Source organism: Haliotis rufescens, unplaced genomic scaffold (genome assembly GCF_023055435.1).
Source record: "Haliotis rufescens isolate VD_foot unplaced genomic scaffold, xgHalRufe1.0.p SCAF_15, whole genome shotgun sequence".
In the NCBI taxonomy this organism is placed as follows: domain Eukaryota; kingdom Metazoa; phylum Mollusca; class Gastropoda; order Lepetellida; family Haliotidae; genus Haliotis; species Haliotis rufescens.
The window spans coordinates 35,771,081-35,791,801 of NW_025963835.1; the positions used below are offsets into that span (position 1 = coordinate 35,771,081).

Below are 20,721 nucleotides of genomic sequence, written 5' to 3' on the forward strand. Positions count from 1 at the left end.
TCCGGTACAACACATCCCGTACAACACGTCGTGTATAACACATCCGGTACAACAGATCGTGTACAACACGTCGTGTAAAACACATCCGGTACCACACATCGTGTACAACACGTCGTGTATAACACATCCGGTACCACACATCGTGTACAACACGTCGTGTATAACACATCCGGTACAACACATACTGTACAACACGTCGTGTATAACACATCCGGTACAACAGATCGTGTACAACACGTCGTGTAAAACACATCCGGTACAACACATCCCGTAAAACACGTCGTGTATAACACATCCGGTACAACACATCTCGTACAACACGTCGTGTATAACACATCCGGTACAACACATCGTGTACAACAAGTCGTGTATAACACATCCGGTACAACACATCCCGTACAACACGTCGTGTATAACACATCCCGTACAACACATCTCGTACAACAAGTCGTGTATAACACATCCGGTACAACACATCGTGTACAACACGTCTTGTATAACACATCCGGTACAACACATCGTGTACAACACGTCGTGTATACCACATCCGGTACAACACATCCCGTACAACACGTCGTGTATAACACATCCGGTACAACACATCGTGTACAACACGTCGTGTATAACACATCCGGTACAACACATCGCGTACAACACGTCGTGTATAACACATCCGGTACAACACATCGTGTACAACACGTCGTGTATAACACATCCGGTACAACACATCCCGTACAACACGTCGTCTATAACGCTTCTGGTAAAGCACATCCCGTACAACACATCGTGAACACATACGATATACCACATCCGGTACAACACATCGTGTACAACACGTCGTGTATAACACATCCGGTACAACACATCGTGTACAACACGTCGTGTATAACACATCCGGTACAACACATCCTGTACAACACGTCGTGTATAACACATCCCGTACAACACGTCGTGTATAACACATCCGGTACAACACATCGTGTACAACAAGTCGTGTATAACACATCCGGTACAACACATCCCGTACAACACGTCGTGTATAACACATCCGGTACCACACATCGTGTACAACACGTCGTGTATAACACATCCGGTACAACACATCCTGTACAACAAGTCGTGTATAACACATCCGGTACAACACATCGTGTACAACACGTCGTGTATAACACATCCGGTACAACACATCCCGTACAACACGTCGTGTATAACACATCCGGTACAACACATCCCGTACAACACGTCGTGTATAACACATCCGGTACAACACATCGTGTATAACACATCGTGTATAACACATCCGGTACAACACATCGTGTATAACACGTCGTGTATAACACATCCGGTACAACACATCCCGTACAACACGTCGTGTATAACACATCCCGTACAACACGTCGTGTATAACACATCCGGTACAACACATCCCGTACAACACGTCGTGTATAACACATCCCGTACAACACGTCGTGTATAACACATCCGGTACAACACATCCCGTACAACACGTCGTGTATAACACATCCGGTACAACACATCCCTTACAACACGTCGTGTATAACACATCCCGTACAACACATCTCGTACAACACGTCGTGTATAACACATCCGGTACAACAGATAGTGTACAACACGTCGTGTATAACACATCTGGTGATGCTATGGTGAACATTCAGTGTCAAGCGTCGGGAAACTGTTGGAATCTGGGCCACGTTGAAATACATTGTCACTAATGCTTGTAGTTTACAAGCTTCACGCCTATTATTATCATTGTTATTATTGAGTCGTTGCATAAAGGTTTTCAAAATTCACTTCGTGAGACGATATAACTCTTTACGTCATGTTATGTACAGTTGTTGCAGAAGGAAACCACCCTCTTTGTACCCTCGGGGCGTCCTGATGCCTAGCTAGATCTATTTTCAGATGGCACGCCACTGAGTGGTAATGAAACCATAGCTGATGTTGGCTGCTTTGAAGCTCAGCTCGAAGTCCTGACCAGGCTGTTATGTGACCTTACCGTGGAGTTGGAAAATGTGACCGAATCGCAGCCAGATACGTGTCCTCATCGTATGTATACATCCAAACCATCACGATATTTGTACTTATTCGTTATCTGAGCGCCACTGTTGTTGTAATTTGGAACCAAAAAAGGTGTACACATATAATTGCCATTCCATCAATATATGAAATATTACCATCTTGCAAGACACATATTATAATGTTATCAAACACGTCATGTCGCTTCGAAAGAGCAATAACACTGCCCGTAAAGGTCTTCTGAATCAGGAACCTGGCACCTGGAACAATCAATCGAGAACATTTGTTGTTATCCAGAACTGTGTCTGATGTCTTACAGTGGAAGGGTGTGCTAGTTTGGTCGCAGCCTGTTCATGTTCTGACGTTGCTGTGGTGGACCCCGTCGGGACGATCCAGCCAAGTCTTCAGGCCTCTGAAAATGTCAGCGGGATAGTAGTGGATGGTTCCATCGCTCTGTGTCCCGCGTATACTATCTACTACTTCAGCGAACATCCGTTACACATAGTATGTTGGGTTATCAACAGCACCGAGGAAACGGAAACTGTCATCGCTAATGAAACAAGTACGTTTCTCCAGGGTCACTTTCCCAGAACTAGTTTTTAGTACAAACAAAAAGGAATGAACGTATTGATCATTCTGACCAGGTGTCGTGAGGACAAATCAATTGACATCACCTTCTTATTCCTGTAAGTACATGTATAAAGAGTGAGGGACAATCCTGTAGCCATGTATAAAAAGTCTGGGGCTTTCCTGTGACCAATCAATAAGTACATGTACATAGAGTCAGGGACTATCCTGTGACCCATCCATAAATACATGTACATAGAGTCACGGGCTATCCTGTAGCCATATATACGTACATGTACAAAGAGTCAGGGGCTATCCTGTGACCCATCCATAAGTACATGTACATAGTGTCAGGTACTATCCTGTAGCCATCTATACGTACATGTATAAAGAGTCAGGGACTATCCTGTGACCCATCCATAAGTACATGTATAAAGAGTCAGGGACTATCCTGAAGCCATGTATAAAGAGTCATGGACTATCCTGTAGCCATCTATACGTACATGTACAAAGAGTCAGGGACTATCCTGTGACCCATCCATAAGTACATGTACATAGTGTCAGGTACTATCCTGTAGCCATCTATTCGTACATGTACATAGAGTCAGGGACTATCCTGTGACCCATCCATAAATACATGTACATAGAGTCACGGGCTATCCTGTAGCCATATATACGTACATGTACAAAGAGTCAGGGGCTATCCTGTGACCCATCCATAAGTACATGTACATAGTGTCAGGTACTATCCTGTAGCCATCTATACGTACATGTACAAAGAGTCAGGGACTATCCTGTGACCCATCCATAAGTACATGTACATAGTGTCAGGTACTATCCTGTAGCCATCTATACGTACATGTACAAAGAGTCAGGGGCTATCCTGTGACCCATCCATAAGTACATGTACATAGAGTCAGGTACTATCCTGTAGCCATCTATACGTACATGTATAAAGAGTCATGGACTATCCTGTAGCCATCTATACGTACATGTATAAAGAGTCAGTGACTATCCTGTAGCCATCTATACGTACATGTATAAAAAGTCAGGGACTATCCTGAAGCCATGTATAAAAAGTATGGGGCTATCCTGTAGCCATCTATACGTACATGTATAAAGAGTCAGGGGCTATCCTGTGACCCATCCATAAGTACATGTACATAGAGTCAGGGACTATCCTGTAGCCATCTATACGTACATGTATAAAGAGTCAGGGACTATCCTGTAGCCATCTATACGTACATGTATAAAGAGTCAGGGGCTATCCTGTAGCCATCTATACGTACATGTATAAAGAGTCAGGGGCTATCCTGCAGCCATCTATACGTACATGTATAAAGAGTCAGGGACTATCCTGTAGCCATATATACGTACATGTATAAAGAGTCAGGGACTATCCTGAAGCCATGTATAAAAAGTATGGGGCTTTCCTGTGACCAATCTATAAGTACATGTACATAGAGTCAGGGACTACCCTGTAGCCATCTATACGTACATGTATAAAGAGTCAGGGACTATCCTGAAGCCATGTATAAAGAGTCAGGGACTATCCTGTAGCCATCTATACGTACATGTATAAAGAGTCAGGGACTATCCTGTGACCCATCCATAAGTACATGTACATAGTGTCAGGTACTATCCTGCTGCCCATCTATACGTATATGTACAAAGAGTCAGGGGCTATCCTGTGACCCATCCATAAGTACATGTACATAGAGTCATGGACTATCCTGTAGCCATCTATACGTACATGTATAAAGAGTCAGGGACTATCCTGTAGCCATCTATACGTACATGTATAAAGAGTCAGGGACTATCCTGTGACCCATCCATAAGTACATGTACATAGTGTCAGGTACTATCCTGCTGCCCATCTATACGTACATGTACAAAGAGTCAGGGGCTATCCTGTGACCCATCCATAAGTACATGTACATAGAGTCATGGACTATCCTGTAGCCATCTATACGTACATGTATAAAGAGTCATGGACTATCCTGTAGCCATCTATACATACATGTATAAAGAGTCATGGACTACTCTGTGACCCATCCATAAGTACATGTACATAGTGTCAGGTACTATCCTGTAGCCATCTATACGTACATGTATAAAGAGTCAGGGACTATCCTGTAGCCATGCATAAAGAGTCAGGGAGTATCCTGCTGCCCATCTATACGTACATGTATAAAGAGTCAGGGACTATCCTGTAGCCATCTATAAGTACATGTATAAAGAGCAGCCCATCCATGTAATGAAACTGTTTTACTCTCACGTCCTTCAAACTTGTGTATGTCAGGCCCTCTGGCTTTGTTGATGCATGTCATCGTATCCCCATTGCGTAGGTCGATGCTCATGATTTCAGTCACTGGATTGTCTGGTCACATTCCGTCGTCATTTAGGTGAAATATTGCTGAGTGTGGCGTTAAACATAAAGCAACAACCCAAACTAATCAATGCTGTTTGAAACTATAATATTTTCTGTAGGTCTTCAGCAACCCATGCTTGCCGTAAGAGGCACCTATGCTTGTCGTAATCACTGGATTATGATTACTTACACACCGCCATCATATAGCTGGAACATTGATGAGTGCGGCGTTTAACAACAAACAAACAAACAAACAAACGTTACCTCTATGTCGACCACTCTCTGTTTGCGACTCTAGTCTTGGCCGAGGACACTGGAGTTGCGACTGGCATTGCTTACCATAACGACAAGGTGTTCATCGCTCTAGACTACAGTGGTGTGCCCGATGTTCTGCTGTCGGTTGACACTGTCGCCCCCTTCACGGTCACTCCACTTGCCACGTTGACCTGCAAGCCTGGGAAAGTCAGGAGCTATGAAGGGTTGGTATCACGGAGTGGCTGGTCTGTGTATCATCTCGGGAGGCAACACTGTTTATCTGCTTTATAAGATTTACTTTTGTAAACAGAGTGGACACAATGTTAATTCAATAACAACACTTAAACCATGGCTGCTTTGTCTTTGACCGTTGTCTAACTAACGTCGCCATAGCGACATTAGAGATAGGGTATGAAATTAACAACTAAATATTTACTTACATCAATACCAATTGCTTATCCCTTTATGAATTGCGAAATGGGTTTTATGCATTTTTTATACAGTATGTTACTCTATGCCTTCTAGTATTTGAACAGTCCTTGTGATTTTGTAGCTTTTCGTTCAACGAAAGAAATTACAATTATCTTGATCAGGGCTGTAGTTGCTCATAATAGGCCCATCAACATGGGCAAGTAATATTTAGTTTATTGATGAATGTGCTCGAGTTGCTTCAAAATGAATTGTATACTTGCCCCGGGACATGCATTTCATAACCCAAATCGCTAAAAAGTGCGAGGTGCGCGTGCAAATGCTCGGGGAACACATTTCACGTGCTTCACGCAGGGCCGACTCACACAGTGTTCTCACAGTTGAGCATAGAGTTCCTGAATATCTTTCAAAATACCTTTAACAAAACAATATTTTTTTAAGCATTTTAGGTGCCAAAAATATTGGACATGGTTTAAGTATATTAGACCACTCGGAACCCAGTGTGTAATCGTTGAAATGGTTGAGGCTGCGCGCCTCGTGGTGTAACTAACCATTTCAACGATCAAACACTGGGTCCTCGTGGTCTAACCTATACTTATCAGGAATATCTCCAGTAGTGAATATTGATTAAATTAGCCATTTTGGAATGTCGTTTTACTCCGCAGTCACTGAGTGTATTGGGTTATTTCACAGCCTGCCAACTTGATGTGGGAGAAAAGCCTAAAGTGATGCAGGACTGAGGCGTGCACCACTAAGGTGAAACCCACGAGTATTCTGGGATTTAAATAAAAGTGACAAAACCATTTTCTATATTCATAGATCCACGACCACAGGTATAAGGGATGACTACCCAGCGATATGCGGCATAGTCGGCCGGGAATAATAGTGGACGCCAATCATGTTACAGAAAACGTGTCTACCAAGTTTCAATAAAACACAATTGCATTTAAACATTCCGCAACAAGGCCCCCGCTTCCAGTAAAGTTCCCATGATCGGTTTCAGGCGGGTATACTTCAGCGATTGCAAGGCAGTGAGGAGCGTCACGCCAACAGGGGGAGATGAACGCACAGAGATGCAGTTTTCCCTCAGCATCAATTCGTTTGACTTCCTTGGCGATGGTACGTATTAGGGGCAAGGGGATTGTGTCTGAAGAATGAAATTCTACAAAACCAGATCAAAACTATGAGTGTTTAAAGAAATACCCTTTCAACAATGTCATGATTGGGGCAGGCAATTTCCTATTTAATCAACAGTCTTAAGCATAATTTTTTTTCACGAATTTTCAGGGACAAGTAGTATAGGTAATGATGGTTCTGCCGCAACTCCACTGGAGCCAGATTTATATACCTATACTGCTACTACAGGTGGCATTTTTTATGTGTAAATGACTATGCGATTCAAAGATAGTCATGAGATTAAACTAAATTGACTCTAGCTCACCACCACCTGGAGTCAATCAATGTTTCTATGATATAAATTTTTATAGGTAATAGGGGTTCTGCCGCAACTCCACTGGAGCCAGATTTATATACCTAACCTGCTACTACAGGTGGCATTTTTTATGTGTAAATGACTATGCGATTCAAAGATAGTCATGAGATTAAACTAAATTGACTCACCACCACCTGAAGCCAATCAATGATACTATTAGTACAAAAACAATGACGAGACTAAACTAAATTGTAATGAAAATATTCTCTATTATTTTTACTAATACGTATACCATTATTTTTAACGAAGTGATACTCAACATTTTTACTAAGTTCTTCGTTCATTTTACTAGGAGACCAGACTATATACTCTTCTTGGTAATTGGAAAGAAACAATTGATGACCGTATTTGGTTGGTTTGACATCACTGATATAATATATACCTTGTGGTAATTCTCTCATTTGATAATTTTGTCCCTGAGCATAAATGTTTCAATAGCTTTTTCGAGTTCTTCCTTTATTGGTTTGTAATTTTCCATTATTATATACATATGTAAGCATTCTTCTAAATGTGATCTAATGATAGTAAGCAATCTATTTTTAATCACCAACCAGTTCTTTGGTTTTGGCACGGAATAATTGACGCGCTTGTTGTCTCCCCTGTTCTATGAACTTTTTTTCTTTTCTTCGCTAATACCACTGGTCTTATGAGAATTAGATCGAATCTCTTGCTTCATTACGTTGTGTTTGGTGAGTTCCAACAGCACTAAACGAAACTCCTCCGGGGATATCTTACAATCAGCCATTGCTGTTGAAATATGACCCTCAATGCTGTTCAACTTTGCTTCGGCGAGTATCCAAATATTATCGTTTTTTAATGCTTTCTTTTGCAACTTACGAGAAATGAATTTTATCGTTATTCCTGCCAATCCTGAGACTCCGACGGCTATTTCAATACCAAGTACGATAGGCATGGCGATTATAGTTGATAATAAACCAACACTGGCTCCACCGAGTCCCATGCCAGCTGTTACAAGCGCGGTGTCAACTCCGTCCAGAGCATTCACGGCTCTGCGATACTTTTTATACAATCCAAGTCTAAACTCCCTCTCCTTTTCTATTCGATGTTTTATGTCACTTATTTGATGTAATCGAAATCAATCAACAGTATCCATCTTTTCAAATGGCTCATCGAGCACCGGATATAAACCCTTAGTGTATATTACGGTCATATAATATTTTTAATTGATCTTGCTTAAATGTTTTGAGAGTATACATCAACGAGATACCTAAAGAACCACACTGCGCTATCATCTGCGGGCAAGCGGGTTGTGGAAAAACAGCTTTTATTCTAGATATTTTAGAAAGTCATTATCGGGACGTTTTTGATCATATTATTATTCTGTGCCCGACTATAAGTGATAATAAAACATACCTATCGAGAGATTGGGTAATGAATGACGACGGGGTACACAGAGTTGATCCGGGCGATTGTTTACAAGACTGTTTACAAGTATGTCACAAAAAATACAAAGGAGAATCAACCCTTTTCGTAATAGACGATTGCAGTGCGAGTAAAGAACTCACCAAAAAAAAAGATATGTTTTCGTATTAAGCGTTCTCCGGACGGCATACTCAGCATAGCGTTTGGGTACTTACTCAAAAATACAACTCTGTCCTGAAAGATCTCAGAGACCAGACCAAATGGGTTTCATTGCAAAGACCAAGATTCATTCGTTCTACGCGAAAATGATGTTATTTATACCAAGCTCAAACAAGATAAAGTCAGAAAACTCGTATTAAAAACCGATCAACCAGCTGCTTATGCAATTGCTTAGTAAAATATGGCAAAATTATAGCAAAATGTGGCAAAATTATAGCAAAATGTGGCAAAATTATAGCAAATATAGCAAAAAGATAGCAAAATGTGGCAAAATTATAGCAAAATAGCAAACTATAGCAAATATAGCGAAAAAATACGATAAATTGAACATTAGCGGTTAATATGACATAATGTGGTTTGAAATCCTCATTCTTTCACAACAGTTTATTATTACGAAATGTATTGGATATGCCATATTATATTATGTTAGACTTAAATATCTCCTTAGGTATTACATTATGGAATGCGACGAACTCATCGAACATATGCTCAAAGAATCTGATCAACATGCAGAAGAACTTATGAGAGATAAATCTTTAGATAAACATAGAGAAAGACTCGCGGCTTTGGTAGTCAGTGGAAAATGTTCCCAATATTTTGGGGAAAATTATACCATCGAAAAAATTGATAACATGACCGACGAAGAAATTAAAAAACTATACCGCCGTTACGAGTCTAGACTGGTAGCTACTATGACTAAAATGATAGGTTCGGCTATATTACAACTATACACAGTCGTAGCTAGTACGTTTCTTCCTATCCCGGCAGAACATCGCATGTATTTATGCGAATCTCTCGAGAAAGACCCATTCATCGAACACGCTATAAGCTCAGTGAGCTGTGAGTTTTATCATAGACACGGAATGTTCTTAGCTCCACTCACCACAGCTTTAATAATGGCTAGGTATTGTCAATTTAAACATACGTGCCCACTTAATAATAATGGAGACTCAACAGATTGCGGAAACACAATCACAACCAGTGACACCACAACAGATTGCAAACGAGGAAATCACCCCGATTGCAACACAAACACAAGAAATAGTGAATGAGGAAATACCAGCGATTGCACCACAACCACAACCACAACCACAAAAACAAGCCAGAGTGACGCGGAAGAACCCCCAAAAAATCTCGGGTGGAAGAATGGGCAGGCTTGCGTGCAAAGCAAAACTAATGAATAATTCAAATATTGATCCGATTAAAACTCGGGCACTAGTAGGAGTTGTGGCTATAGCAGCTGTATGGTTGTTTTATAACACCGGAGAAGAGAAAACGTCACACCCGATGTCACAACAACAAGTTCAATTAGAGGTTAGCCCTCATATAATGCTATAAGAAGCATGACTACTCCAGTTACAGACGGTAAAATGTTGGTAAATGCAACGTATCATTCAGCAGTGGCCAGCAGCTTGGCCATTGGCTATGCCCGTATAGCTAAAATGATTACTAAAGCCACACCTCCCAAACTAGATTTTAATGGTTATGATATCGGTATAATGATTCTTCACATAGGATTGGCTATGTCAACAAAAGATATGCTCATCAAACAAGGGCTTTTCCCGGAAGATATAATGAAGTAATTAAACATTTGAATATTTTATATTCATATAAACATTTGAATATTTTATATTCATATAATATCGCACGAATTGCGGTGATGGTCGGTGGAGCTGTTGTTAATGCTTTAGCTTTTTCGGGAGTAATTTTTTATTTTCTAGTATGAGAGGTTCTGAGCAGAAAAGACATAATAAAGCATTAGAACAACTTGAAGCAGCCCAGTCACAATGGACCAGAAATAGGATATTAAGATTAAATTTTATTAATGAAGAACTATGTAAACAAGGACATTCAATTCAAACATTTAAGGATGTTGAATCTGCCATGCACGAATACTTCCTCGTTTATGGGAAAAAACTTGACCCTATGCCAAAACCAACAATGAGTCAGTTTTATACACCGTCAGAGGAACAAAAAGACCGAGAGGTTAAATTTAAAATATGCGGGTTGACTGCTGTATTGATTTTAGGTTACACAATAACTACGCATAAACCATGACCTAGTTAGGGCGAGCCAGTCAGAGTGACTGCTAATCAATAAATCACCAGTGGAGATGTTAGGCTGGGCATGCATTTAGACAAATGATAATAGAAGTGTATATTTATCACAATGGCGAGAGGCACATCATCATGTAAATTCATACGCATGGGCCGATCACAAATTTGCTGTATGTCGGGTTTTTGTGGAATCCACTCCATTGCAATTAGAAAAGGGCACATTAATTATTTGTGTTCTGTATGTGGGTTTGGGGTCAAAGGTAGTTACTGTTTATGTAAGAGTCACGGTGCTGACAAGAAACGGTTTGAAATTATTTATGAGAGGAAAAAGGCTTACCGAAATGAGATAAATAGATTGGGTAGAATTCAAACCAATTAGACATTAGTTCACATGTATTTATATATCACAATGACTTATGTTGTCAGAGAGCTGAAAGCTTTAGCAAAGCAACGTGGTCTACGTGGATATCCTCGAATGAAAAAAGCTGAATTGATCGATTTACTCGGTTTGGAATACAACAAACCCCAGACTGTTAGAGAACTCAAAGCTCAAGCAAAAAACAGTGGGCTGAGAGGTTATTCTCGAATCAGAAGAGCTGAATTGATCGCTTTACTAGATAATGATAATAATAAATCAATTGACGATGTTGATAAAAAACAACAAGAATTAAAATTTGTACCCACATCCGCCGGCATTGGTAAATATCTAAGAGGTTGGAAGATGGATATTAATTCCAACATGGATGTTAATGATGTTAAGCCCATCATATCGAGTAAAATTAATGAGGAGTTAGATGATTTACATAGTATAAAATACCAGCTGACGATTAAAATGTCATTGAGTAAAAGTAACACAGACGATAGCACCAAATATACCGAACCATATTTCCGAAGCAATCAAGAAGTTATAACCGAATCCGATACTATAAACGCATCATTAGATACATCAATTCAGAGGATACAGGAAACTTTAGAATGCTGGACTAATAGAGGTTCGTGTTGGGGTGTGGATAAAATTGATAGTTTACATTTAGATATAGCAAATTATATGCCCTTCAAAGGTGGATCTTATATAGATTTACCCCCGTATTATAAAAAGAAAAAAGCCATAATTAATGTAAAAAATAAATCCGATGACTGTTTAAGAATGATGATAAGATCTGCATTGTTCCCCGTAGATTCTAAAATTGCAAATAGACCTTCTAGCTATCCTCAAAACGATGGACTCAACTACGATGGCATAGACGAACCTACACCAATCTCACAAATTGATAAGGTGGAAAAGCAAAATAATTTAGCTATAAATGTTTTTGGACATTCTAAAGGAATTGTTGTACACAGGATAAGCTCTGCTCCGGGACATATTCCCAGAATCAATTCATTTCTGATCGAAAAAGATGGAAAATATCATTATACATGGATAAAGAGTTTAAGCAGGCTATTATACGATCAAACAAAACATGCTAGAAAGAAATATTTCTGCGAAAGATGCCTGCATGGGTACAGCAGACAAGATCTATTAGAAGCGCATAAAGTAGACTGCAGAGGTGTTGGACAGACTGCTATCAGGATCGATATGCCTAAAGAGGTGAAAAATATATTAAAATTTGAACATTATTGTAATCAAATGCCAGTACCGTACGTAATTTACGCCGACTTCGAAGCGCTTATCAAACCTATAGAAAATAATCAAGATAATACTGAAGATACGTACAAAACTCAAGAACATATTCCTTGTGGGTTTGGATACATAGTTGTAAGGTATGATAGGAAAACAAACCCGCCCGTGATTTACAGAGGTCCCGATGCAGCAGGAAAGTTCCTAGAATATCTACAAAATGAAGAGAGAATAATCAGGGAAAATTGATCGTGTAAGAAACCCATGTGTATGACGAGGGATGATTGGAGGGCCTATAAGAAGTCAACGAGTTGTCATGTTTGTAATAAACCCCTGAATGGGGATTCTGTAAGAGATAACGTCACGGTTAACTATCGGGGAGCCGCGCATAACGAGTGTAACTTGAAACTAAAAATGAATTCTCAAACAATACCCATCCCCGTTGTGTTTCACAACCTTAGAGGATATGATTCACATCTCATTATGCAAGCTATCTCAAAGACCGACGGCGGTTTAACACGCATTCCTTATAATATGGAAAAATATATATTGTTCTCGTTGACTAAAACTATACATTATACGGACAAGAATGGGAAAGCCAGAATAAAGCAAAGTAAATGGCTTAGATTCATAGACTCCGTACAGTTTCTGTTATCTTCCTTGGACAATTTAGCTAATGCGAACGATCCCGATGACTTTGCGATAACAAATCAATATACCGATAGGTTAACTCGTCATTTGTTGCTGAGAAAAGGTGTATATCCTTACGAATATATGGATGATTGGTCTAGATTCGACAAAACTAAATTACCACCCCTTGAATCATTCTAAAGTTACTTAACCGAATCTAAATTAACCGATGCCGATTATTAACATGCTCTGACCGTGTGAGATAAATTAGGTTGTAAGAATTTAGGTGATTTACTTAAAAACCGATGTACTGTTACTCGCTGATATATTCAAGATATTTAGAAAGACATGTTTAAAACAATATGGCTTGGACCCGGCATGGTACTATTCCAGTCCCGGACTATCGTGGGATGCATTGTTGAAGAAGACCGGTGTAGAACTAAAACTACTCACAGATTACGATATGCACTTGTTTATTGAGAAAGGATTAAGAGGTGGTATATCGATGGTAGCGAAAAGGTATTCTAAGGCTAATAATAAATTAGTGAGAGGATATGATCCGAGTAAACCCAACACGCACATATTATATCTCAACGCTAACAATTTGTACGGATGGGCTATGAGTCAACCTTTACCCACGGGTGGTTTTGAGTGGGTCGATGATATCGAAGTGAATGAAATCCATAATATCAATGTAAATAAAGGGTACATACTAGAAGTTCACTTGGAATATCCAAATTCGTTACATAAAGATCATAACAGTTATCCGCTAGCTCCCGAAAGATTAATGGTTAATAAAGATTGGATGTCGGAATATCAACACTCCTTGATGGGTAATACTAGGTTAGCTAACGTAGAAAAACTTGTACCAAATTTGATGGATAAGACAAAATATATCGTTCACTACAGAAATCTCCAGTTATATCTATCGTTAGGTATGAATCTAAAGAAAATACACAGAGTTCTAAATTTTGATCAGAGCCCTTGGATGGAGCCCTATATAAGGCTGAACACAGATTTAAGAAAGATAGCTACCAGCAATTTCGAAATGAATCTATATAAGCTCATGAATAACTCAGTATTTGGTAAAACTGAGGAGAATCTAAAGAAGTGTGTTGATGTTAAATTAGTCAGATCTAATGAGGTAGAAAGACTCAGGAAACTTATAGCCAGTCAGCCTTTTAACAGAAGCAAGATATTCGATAACGACTTAGCCGCGTTGCATATGCAGAAGAGTAATATAAAATTCAACAGACTGGTTTACGTCGGTATGAGTATTCTCGACTTGTCAAAACACTTAATGTATGACTTTTATTACAACGAACTTAAGAAGCAATACGGCGATAGATGCGAGGTGTTATATACCGACACAGATTCTTTGTTGATGGAAATCAAACCGAGGATGTGTATAAATATATGGCAGAAAAAATAGATATGTACGACACGAGCGATTACCCAAAAGATAATCCACTGTAGAGCGTAGTAAATAAAAAGGTGTTAGGTAAGATGAAGGATGAATGTGCTGGGACCCCTATAGCGGAGTATGTAGGATTAAGACCTAAGATGTATTCTATAAAGAAGTCCAATAATGGAGAGATAAGAAAAGTTAAGGGTGTTAAGAAGTATGTGGTAAAAAAGCATATCAAACACGAACAGTATAAAGAAGCATTATTCAACGGTAGAACGTTCAAACACGAGATGAACTCTTTAAAAAGTTACACTCATAGGATATATGGATTAAGAATTAACAAGACATCATTATCCCCCTTAGATACAAAGAGGTGGATTGATAAGGATGGTGTAACTACCTACGCTTATGGTTACTTAGGGCGGTAATACTGTATCGTTGGGAACTATGAACAACTCTTCTCTTACAAATGCCCTACCCGGTCCATCTTTAAGATAATAAAGAATAGGCTCTCCTTCTTTCATAACCAATCGACTAATGTAATATGTCTTAAGAGACCAAATCGGATCGGTTGTGCGACGTAGGCCTCCTTCGAATTCAACGAGCTGGTATAAATATCTCACGCTTACTCTATCCGCAAGTTTTTGTTCTTTGCCTCTCCTCGGTGCTGAAGATTCGGAAGTCACGGATTTCATTTTAATTGCATCGGATGGTTTCTTCCCGATTAATCTCGTTACTTCATTATTCAGCGCTGATACAACAGCTGATAATCGTGTCACCCATTCGGTTGATCTCAATCGTTCCGATTTCATTTCGATTTCCATATTGATAGCCAAACAAACATTCCGCTAATGTCCTGTTAAATCTTTCGACTATAGCTTGACTATGGTGGGGGGCCTCTCTTTCACCACGCGTGATTTCGACATCGTGCTTTGTTAACAGTTTAGTTACCATTCCCATAAACTCGCGACCGGGATCTACTTGAAATAGCTTAGGCCATTTTAGTGGTCAGCGTTTATATATACGGCTTAGCGCATCAGCTACTTATGTTGAATCTTTGGAGGTTAATGGCTCAGCCTCTTTGTATCGGCTAGCCACATCCACTGCGGTTAAAGCGTATTTATAGGTTTTGCGTCTTACCTTATCGTGGGGAAGAAACAAGAGGTCAGCCTGATGAACTTCATTCGTTGTAAAAATATCAAACTTCTTCCTCGGTATATAACGCGGTGCTGGTAAGTATATTTGCCACATCGCTTGTTTCTTTAACCAATCCTTGGCCACATCTTTAGATACCTTAGCCGCGGTGGCTAATTTTTATTGCTCCTACACCTTTCCAATATCCTCGTGGGCTATAGTAAATTTTATTCATTATTAATTAATATTGACGTTTCTTTTAATAAGACTCAGGACGATCGTTGAATCACATCATCATTTACACATAAAAAAATTCCATCTGTAGTAGCAGTATAGGTATATAAATCCGGCTCCAGTGGAGTTGCGGCACAAGCCCCATTACCTATAAAAAATTATATCATAGAAGCATTGATTGACTCCAGGTGGTGGTGAGCTAGAGTCAATGTAATTTATTCTCATGACTATCGTTGAATTGCATAGTCATTTACACATAAAAAATGCCACCTGTAGTAGCAGTATAGGTATATAAATCTGGCTCAAGTGGAGTTGCGGCAGAACCATCATTACCTATACTACTGGACAATTTATTTTGATCGATACAATGTTCTGCTTGTTGTTGCAGATACCATCGTCATTTGTGATGAGTTTGGTGGCCTGTGGCACTACAGCCCCGCCTCGAGGTGCTTCACGCTCATTGACTGTAGATCCTCCCCCTGCGCCGACGTCAAGCTCAACCAGTGCTCCTCCCTCGTCTACGTCGCCTACCCAGATAACGCGTAAGCGACCGCTGATGGGCAACCTGTGTCAATTTATCTTCCCTTTATTAACCCGCTAGGTGCGCTGAGCCAATATGTGCCACCTTAAACTGACAGGTCATGTCGTATGCGACATGAGAGCGGTACGTGTTATTATAACACTTATAGACGGCTATACCCAGTATTACCTACACCTTTATCGGTAACCTTCGAACTGGTGCATGTGTTGTATATCGTTTCACCCAAACAGTGATATATTTATTATCATGTCCTTAAATATATGTTCTGTGATTCAGTGATGCGTCAGGACGACCACGATGTTACGACCCTGAAAACGCGACAGATAATTAAGTTTTGGATACTAGAATGAGAGAGGGGCATAACATTTTTTAAACATATTTACAGAACATCTATCAGGTCTAGCGATAAATTCTTTTACAATATTAGGCATTTTTTGTCCCGCATTTGGGTCAGTGAGTGAGTGTGGTTTTACGCCGCTTTTAGTAATATTCCAGCAATATCACGATGGGGGACACCAGAAATTGACTTCACTTAATACATTATAGCCATGTGGACAATAAAACCCGGGTCTTCGGCGTGATGAGCGAACGCATGGAGAGCCCACATCATCGTTTGTGTTTAGGGCTAGTTCTGTTGCCTGCATGTTATTTGTTTGTTCAGTCGATGCCAAAAGTGTCAAAATGTATATTCCCCTTTCAGAGAGCTCGACGTGTTCGAGTCCACGTTGGTCGCGAATGGGACGTTAGCGTACACAACGTCGGTTCCTGGTGCCTGCCCGACCATCGATTTCGAACCAAACTGGTATGACCATTTACATAATACATAACCAAATAGAAACAAGAAACATTTATGGCAAAAATAGCGGAAATCAGTTGAGTTGTGCACTCCCCAGGGAGTTGAGGAAACAATAATGCACGCTGAGGATTTCAATGTAGAGAATCCCGTATGTGTAAATATAGAGATTATTGCTATTACTATTATTATTACTATTATTATTATCAGTAGTAATAGTAGCTGCAGTAGTAGTGGTTGTAGTAGTAGTAGTAGGTGTAGTTGTAGTAGTAGTTATAGTAATAGTAATAGTAATAGTAATAGTAATAGTAGTATTACTGGTAGTAGTAGTAGTAGCAGAAGAAGTGTTATTTGTAGTAGCAGTAGTAGTAGTAGTAGTAGTAGTTGTAGTGGGTGGTAGTAGTAGAAGTAGTAGTTGTAGTAGGAGTAGGAGTAGTAGCATTAGCGGTAGCTGTAGCTGTAGCAGTTGCAGTTGCAGTTGCGGTAGGAATAATACTATAAATTGTAGCATTAGTTGTAGTAGTATTAGTTGTAGTAGTAGTATTAATAGTATTAGTATAAGTAGTTGGTAGTTGTAGTTGGTAGTTGTAGTAGTAGTGTAGTAGTAGTGCAGTAGTAGTAGTAGTAGTAGTAGTAGTAGTAGTAGTAGTAGTAGTAGTAGTTATAACATCGGCTGTAAGAGCAGTAGCAGTAGCAGTTGGTAGTTGGTAGTTGGAGTGGCTGTAGCAGTAGCAGTAGCAGCAGTAGTTGCCGTAGTTGCCGTAGTTGTCGTTGTTGCGGTAGTTGCAGTAGTTGTGGTAGTTGTAGTTGTAGTAGTAGCAGTAGTAGTTGTAGTAGTAGTAGTAGTTATAGTATTAGTTGAATAAGTATTAGTAGTTGTAGTAGTAGTTGTAGATGAAGTTGAAGTAGTTGTTGAAGTAGTAGTAGTTGTAATAGGAGTATTGGTAGTTGTAGTTGTAGCAGTAGTAGTAGTAGTAGTAGTAGTAGTAGTAGTAGTAGTAGTAGTAGTAGAAGTGAGTAAGTTAGTGAGTGAGTAGTGTTTAACACCGCTTTTAACAGTATTCCAGTTGTATCACGGCGTGTCAGCTTAATGTGGGAGGAAAGCCCGAGGTGATGCAGGTCTCACACGTTTACCACTTCGGTGAAACCCACGAGCACGGGTATGGTGCTGACAACCTAGAAACATCATCGGGGCGGACCGGGATTCGAACGAACAATCATAGATTCCTGGCGTGCCCAAGGGACGCAACTCTGCACAGCGACTGCCTTGGACGACTGGGCCACCCGTGCCCCCAGTAGTAGAAGTAGTTGTAGTAGTAGTCGTACTTGTAGTATTGGTAGTAGTAGTAGTAGTAGTAGTAGTGGTGGTGGTAGAAGTAGTTGTAGTTGTAGTAGTAGTGGTATTGGTAGTAGTAGTGGTATTGGTATTGGTAGAAGTAGTATTAGTTGTAGTAGTAGTAGTAGTAGTAGTAGTAGTAGTAGCACTAATAGTAGTAGTAGTAGTAGTATCTAGTCCTGTACTTTGACTCCGAGGATGTATAGAATTGGACCATATGCAACCGTAGTACAATTCCTGCCAATAAACCCAAGGATTTCGTACCCTAGCGCAGATCAGGGCCCCGTTTTACAAAGCGACTGTAAGCGGTAAGCATGGTTGCTGAAGACGTATTCAACCCGAATCTTCATGGGTATTTTGGAATATGACACGAGTTAGGTTCTGCTTCAGTGCGACGTCATGATGAAATCATACCGACATTATCATGAAATCTACGAGTAACACGAGTATAACACGAGCAAGACACGATGTAACAGACCCGTGAAGATTCCGGGGTAGAATAGGTCTTCAGCAACCCATACTTGCCGTACTTGCGACTATGCTTGTCGTAAAAGGCCGGGTGGTCAGGCTCGCTGACTTGGTTGATAAATGTCATCGATCCCAATTGCGTGGATCGATGCTCATGGTGTCAACCACTGGATTGTCTGGTCCAGACTTGATTATTTTACAGACCGCCGTCTTATAGCTGGAATATTGCTGAGTGCGGCGTTAAACAACAATCATACAAACAAAACACGATGTAACACGAGTATAACACGATCTGGACACGATGTAACACGAGCTAGACACGATGTAACACAAATATAACAAGAGCTAGACAAAATGTAACACGAGCTGGACACGATGTAACACGAGCATTGGAGCACATGTCAAAAATAGTTCCGACATCGTGAACCAACCACGATCTCTCACGATGTATCACGATCTTAACATCGTGATATATCATGGCCAAAACCGCGATAGTTTGGCGGGTAGCCTGTTGCTCTCTGAGCAAAACTGTGACGGACGGACAGAAGCCAATCCTATAAGACTTTCCTCCTGTGTAGAGGGGAATACCACATGAGAATGAAACAAAACAACTTGTACCCACCCGAGTAGGTATTTATGATGCACATGGTTTTAATGTCGATGTAAAGGCAGTGAATGGGGAATAGTTTAGTTTCATTATGTACGAGTTCTTCGTTCAGTTTTATGTAACAAAAGCCTACCAAATATGGCCAACAAGCAGATATGACAAAACTGCAACTTGGGATGTTCATGCACAACGATGTTATTGTCATTAGAAGAAATCGATCAGGAGAATTCTGTATGCCTTCACCCAAAGGGAAACCGGGGACTAGTTTTATGTATGCCGTATGTAGACCATTTGGTTCAGAAGAGTGGGGTTTTGAAGACATTTACCCAATAAAGGGCCAAAGTGCTCTGAAAGCCTTTAATCCAATATGAGCCGTGACAAACTTCACAATAGAAATAACATAAAATGTGAAGTGTCTAAAGCTTCGGCTACATGTACAGTTAGACAGTGATTGGCTGAGCGGAGTAGACCCAAAAGAGTACTTGTTTGCGTCCTGTAAAGCAACAACATCTTATGATAGAGATGTGTTACTTTCTTACAGCGCTCGGCCCATCGATGGGGTAAGTTCGTGTGCTTACTCAGTTCATAGATCTAGGAAAACTTTTATCTAATGACTAAAATCTGTTACAAAATCTGACATAGTTCAAATATGATCTATTTATTTCTTGGATATATAATATAATATAATATAATATAATATAATATAATATAATATAATATAATATAATATAATATAATATAATATAATATAATATAATATAATATAATATAATATAATATAATATAACAATAGGCGTGGCAACATGCATATTGGTACTTGTGTATGCTTCTGAATAATAAAATCTTCATTTCAGAACAACTTTTCCCCATGAGCAGTGTACAGCTGTTAAAGGAAGGAAATCAGTCGAATCTGTATTCAGTAAACCCTTTCAATACGAGTTCTGTGCATTGTGATTTTTGAGAAAATTCAACACTCTCCTCTGTGACGACTGATGATCTTGACTGGTGACCTCCGACTGGTAACCTTGACTAATGACCTCCGCTTCACCCAAAGTGTTGAATCCCAGTGTGCATGAATACAATTGAGTAGTATAGGTAATGATGGTTCTGCCGCAACCCCACTGGAGCCATATATATATATA

General features: G+C 39.9%; 1 protein-coding gene across 1 annotated transcript in view; it reads left to right on the top strand.

Moving 5' to 3' along the window:
• Positions 1 to 20,517, top strand: part of LOC124126752 — a 42,839-nt gene extending 22,322 nt beyond the window's left edge. Inside the window, exons 2-9 of the mRNA XM_046490267.2 lie at positions 1,924 to 2,067; positions 2,357 to 2,599; positions 5,274 to 5,454; positions 6,663 to 6,778; positions 16,223 to 16,376; positions 17,076 to 17,177; positions 20,121 to 20,139; positions 20,434 to 20,517. Of these exons, the coding sequence (XP_046346223.1) occupies positions 1,924 to 2,067; positions 2,357 to 2,599; positions 5,274 to 5,454; positions 6,663 to 6,778; positions 16,223 to 16,376; positions 17,076 to 17,177; positions 20,121 to 20,139; positions 20,434 to 20,451 (977 nt within the window). The 3' untranslated portion in view covers positions 20,452 to 20,517. The remainder of the gene's footprint in view (positions 1 to 1,923; positions 2,068 to 2,356; positions 2,600 to 5,273; positions 5,455 to 6,662; positions 6,779 to 16,222; positions 16,377 to 17,075; positions 17,178 to 20,120; positions 20,140 to 20,433) is intronic.
• Positions 20,518 to 20,721: the final 204 nt, after the last annotated feature.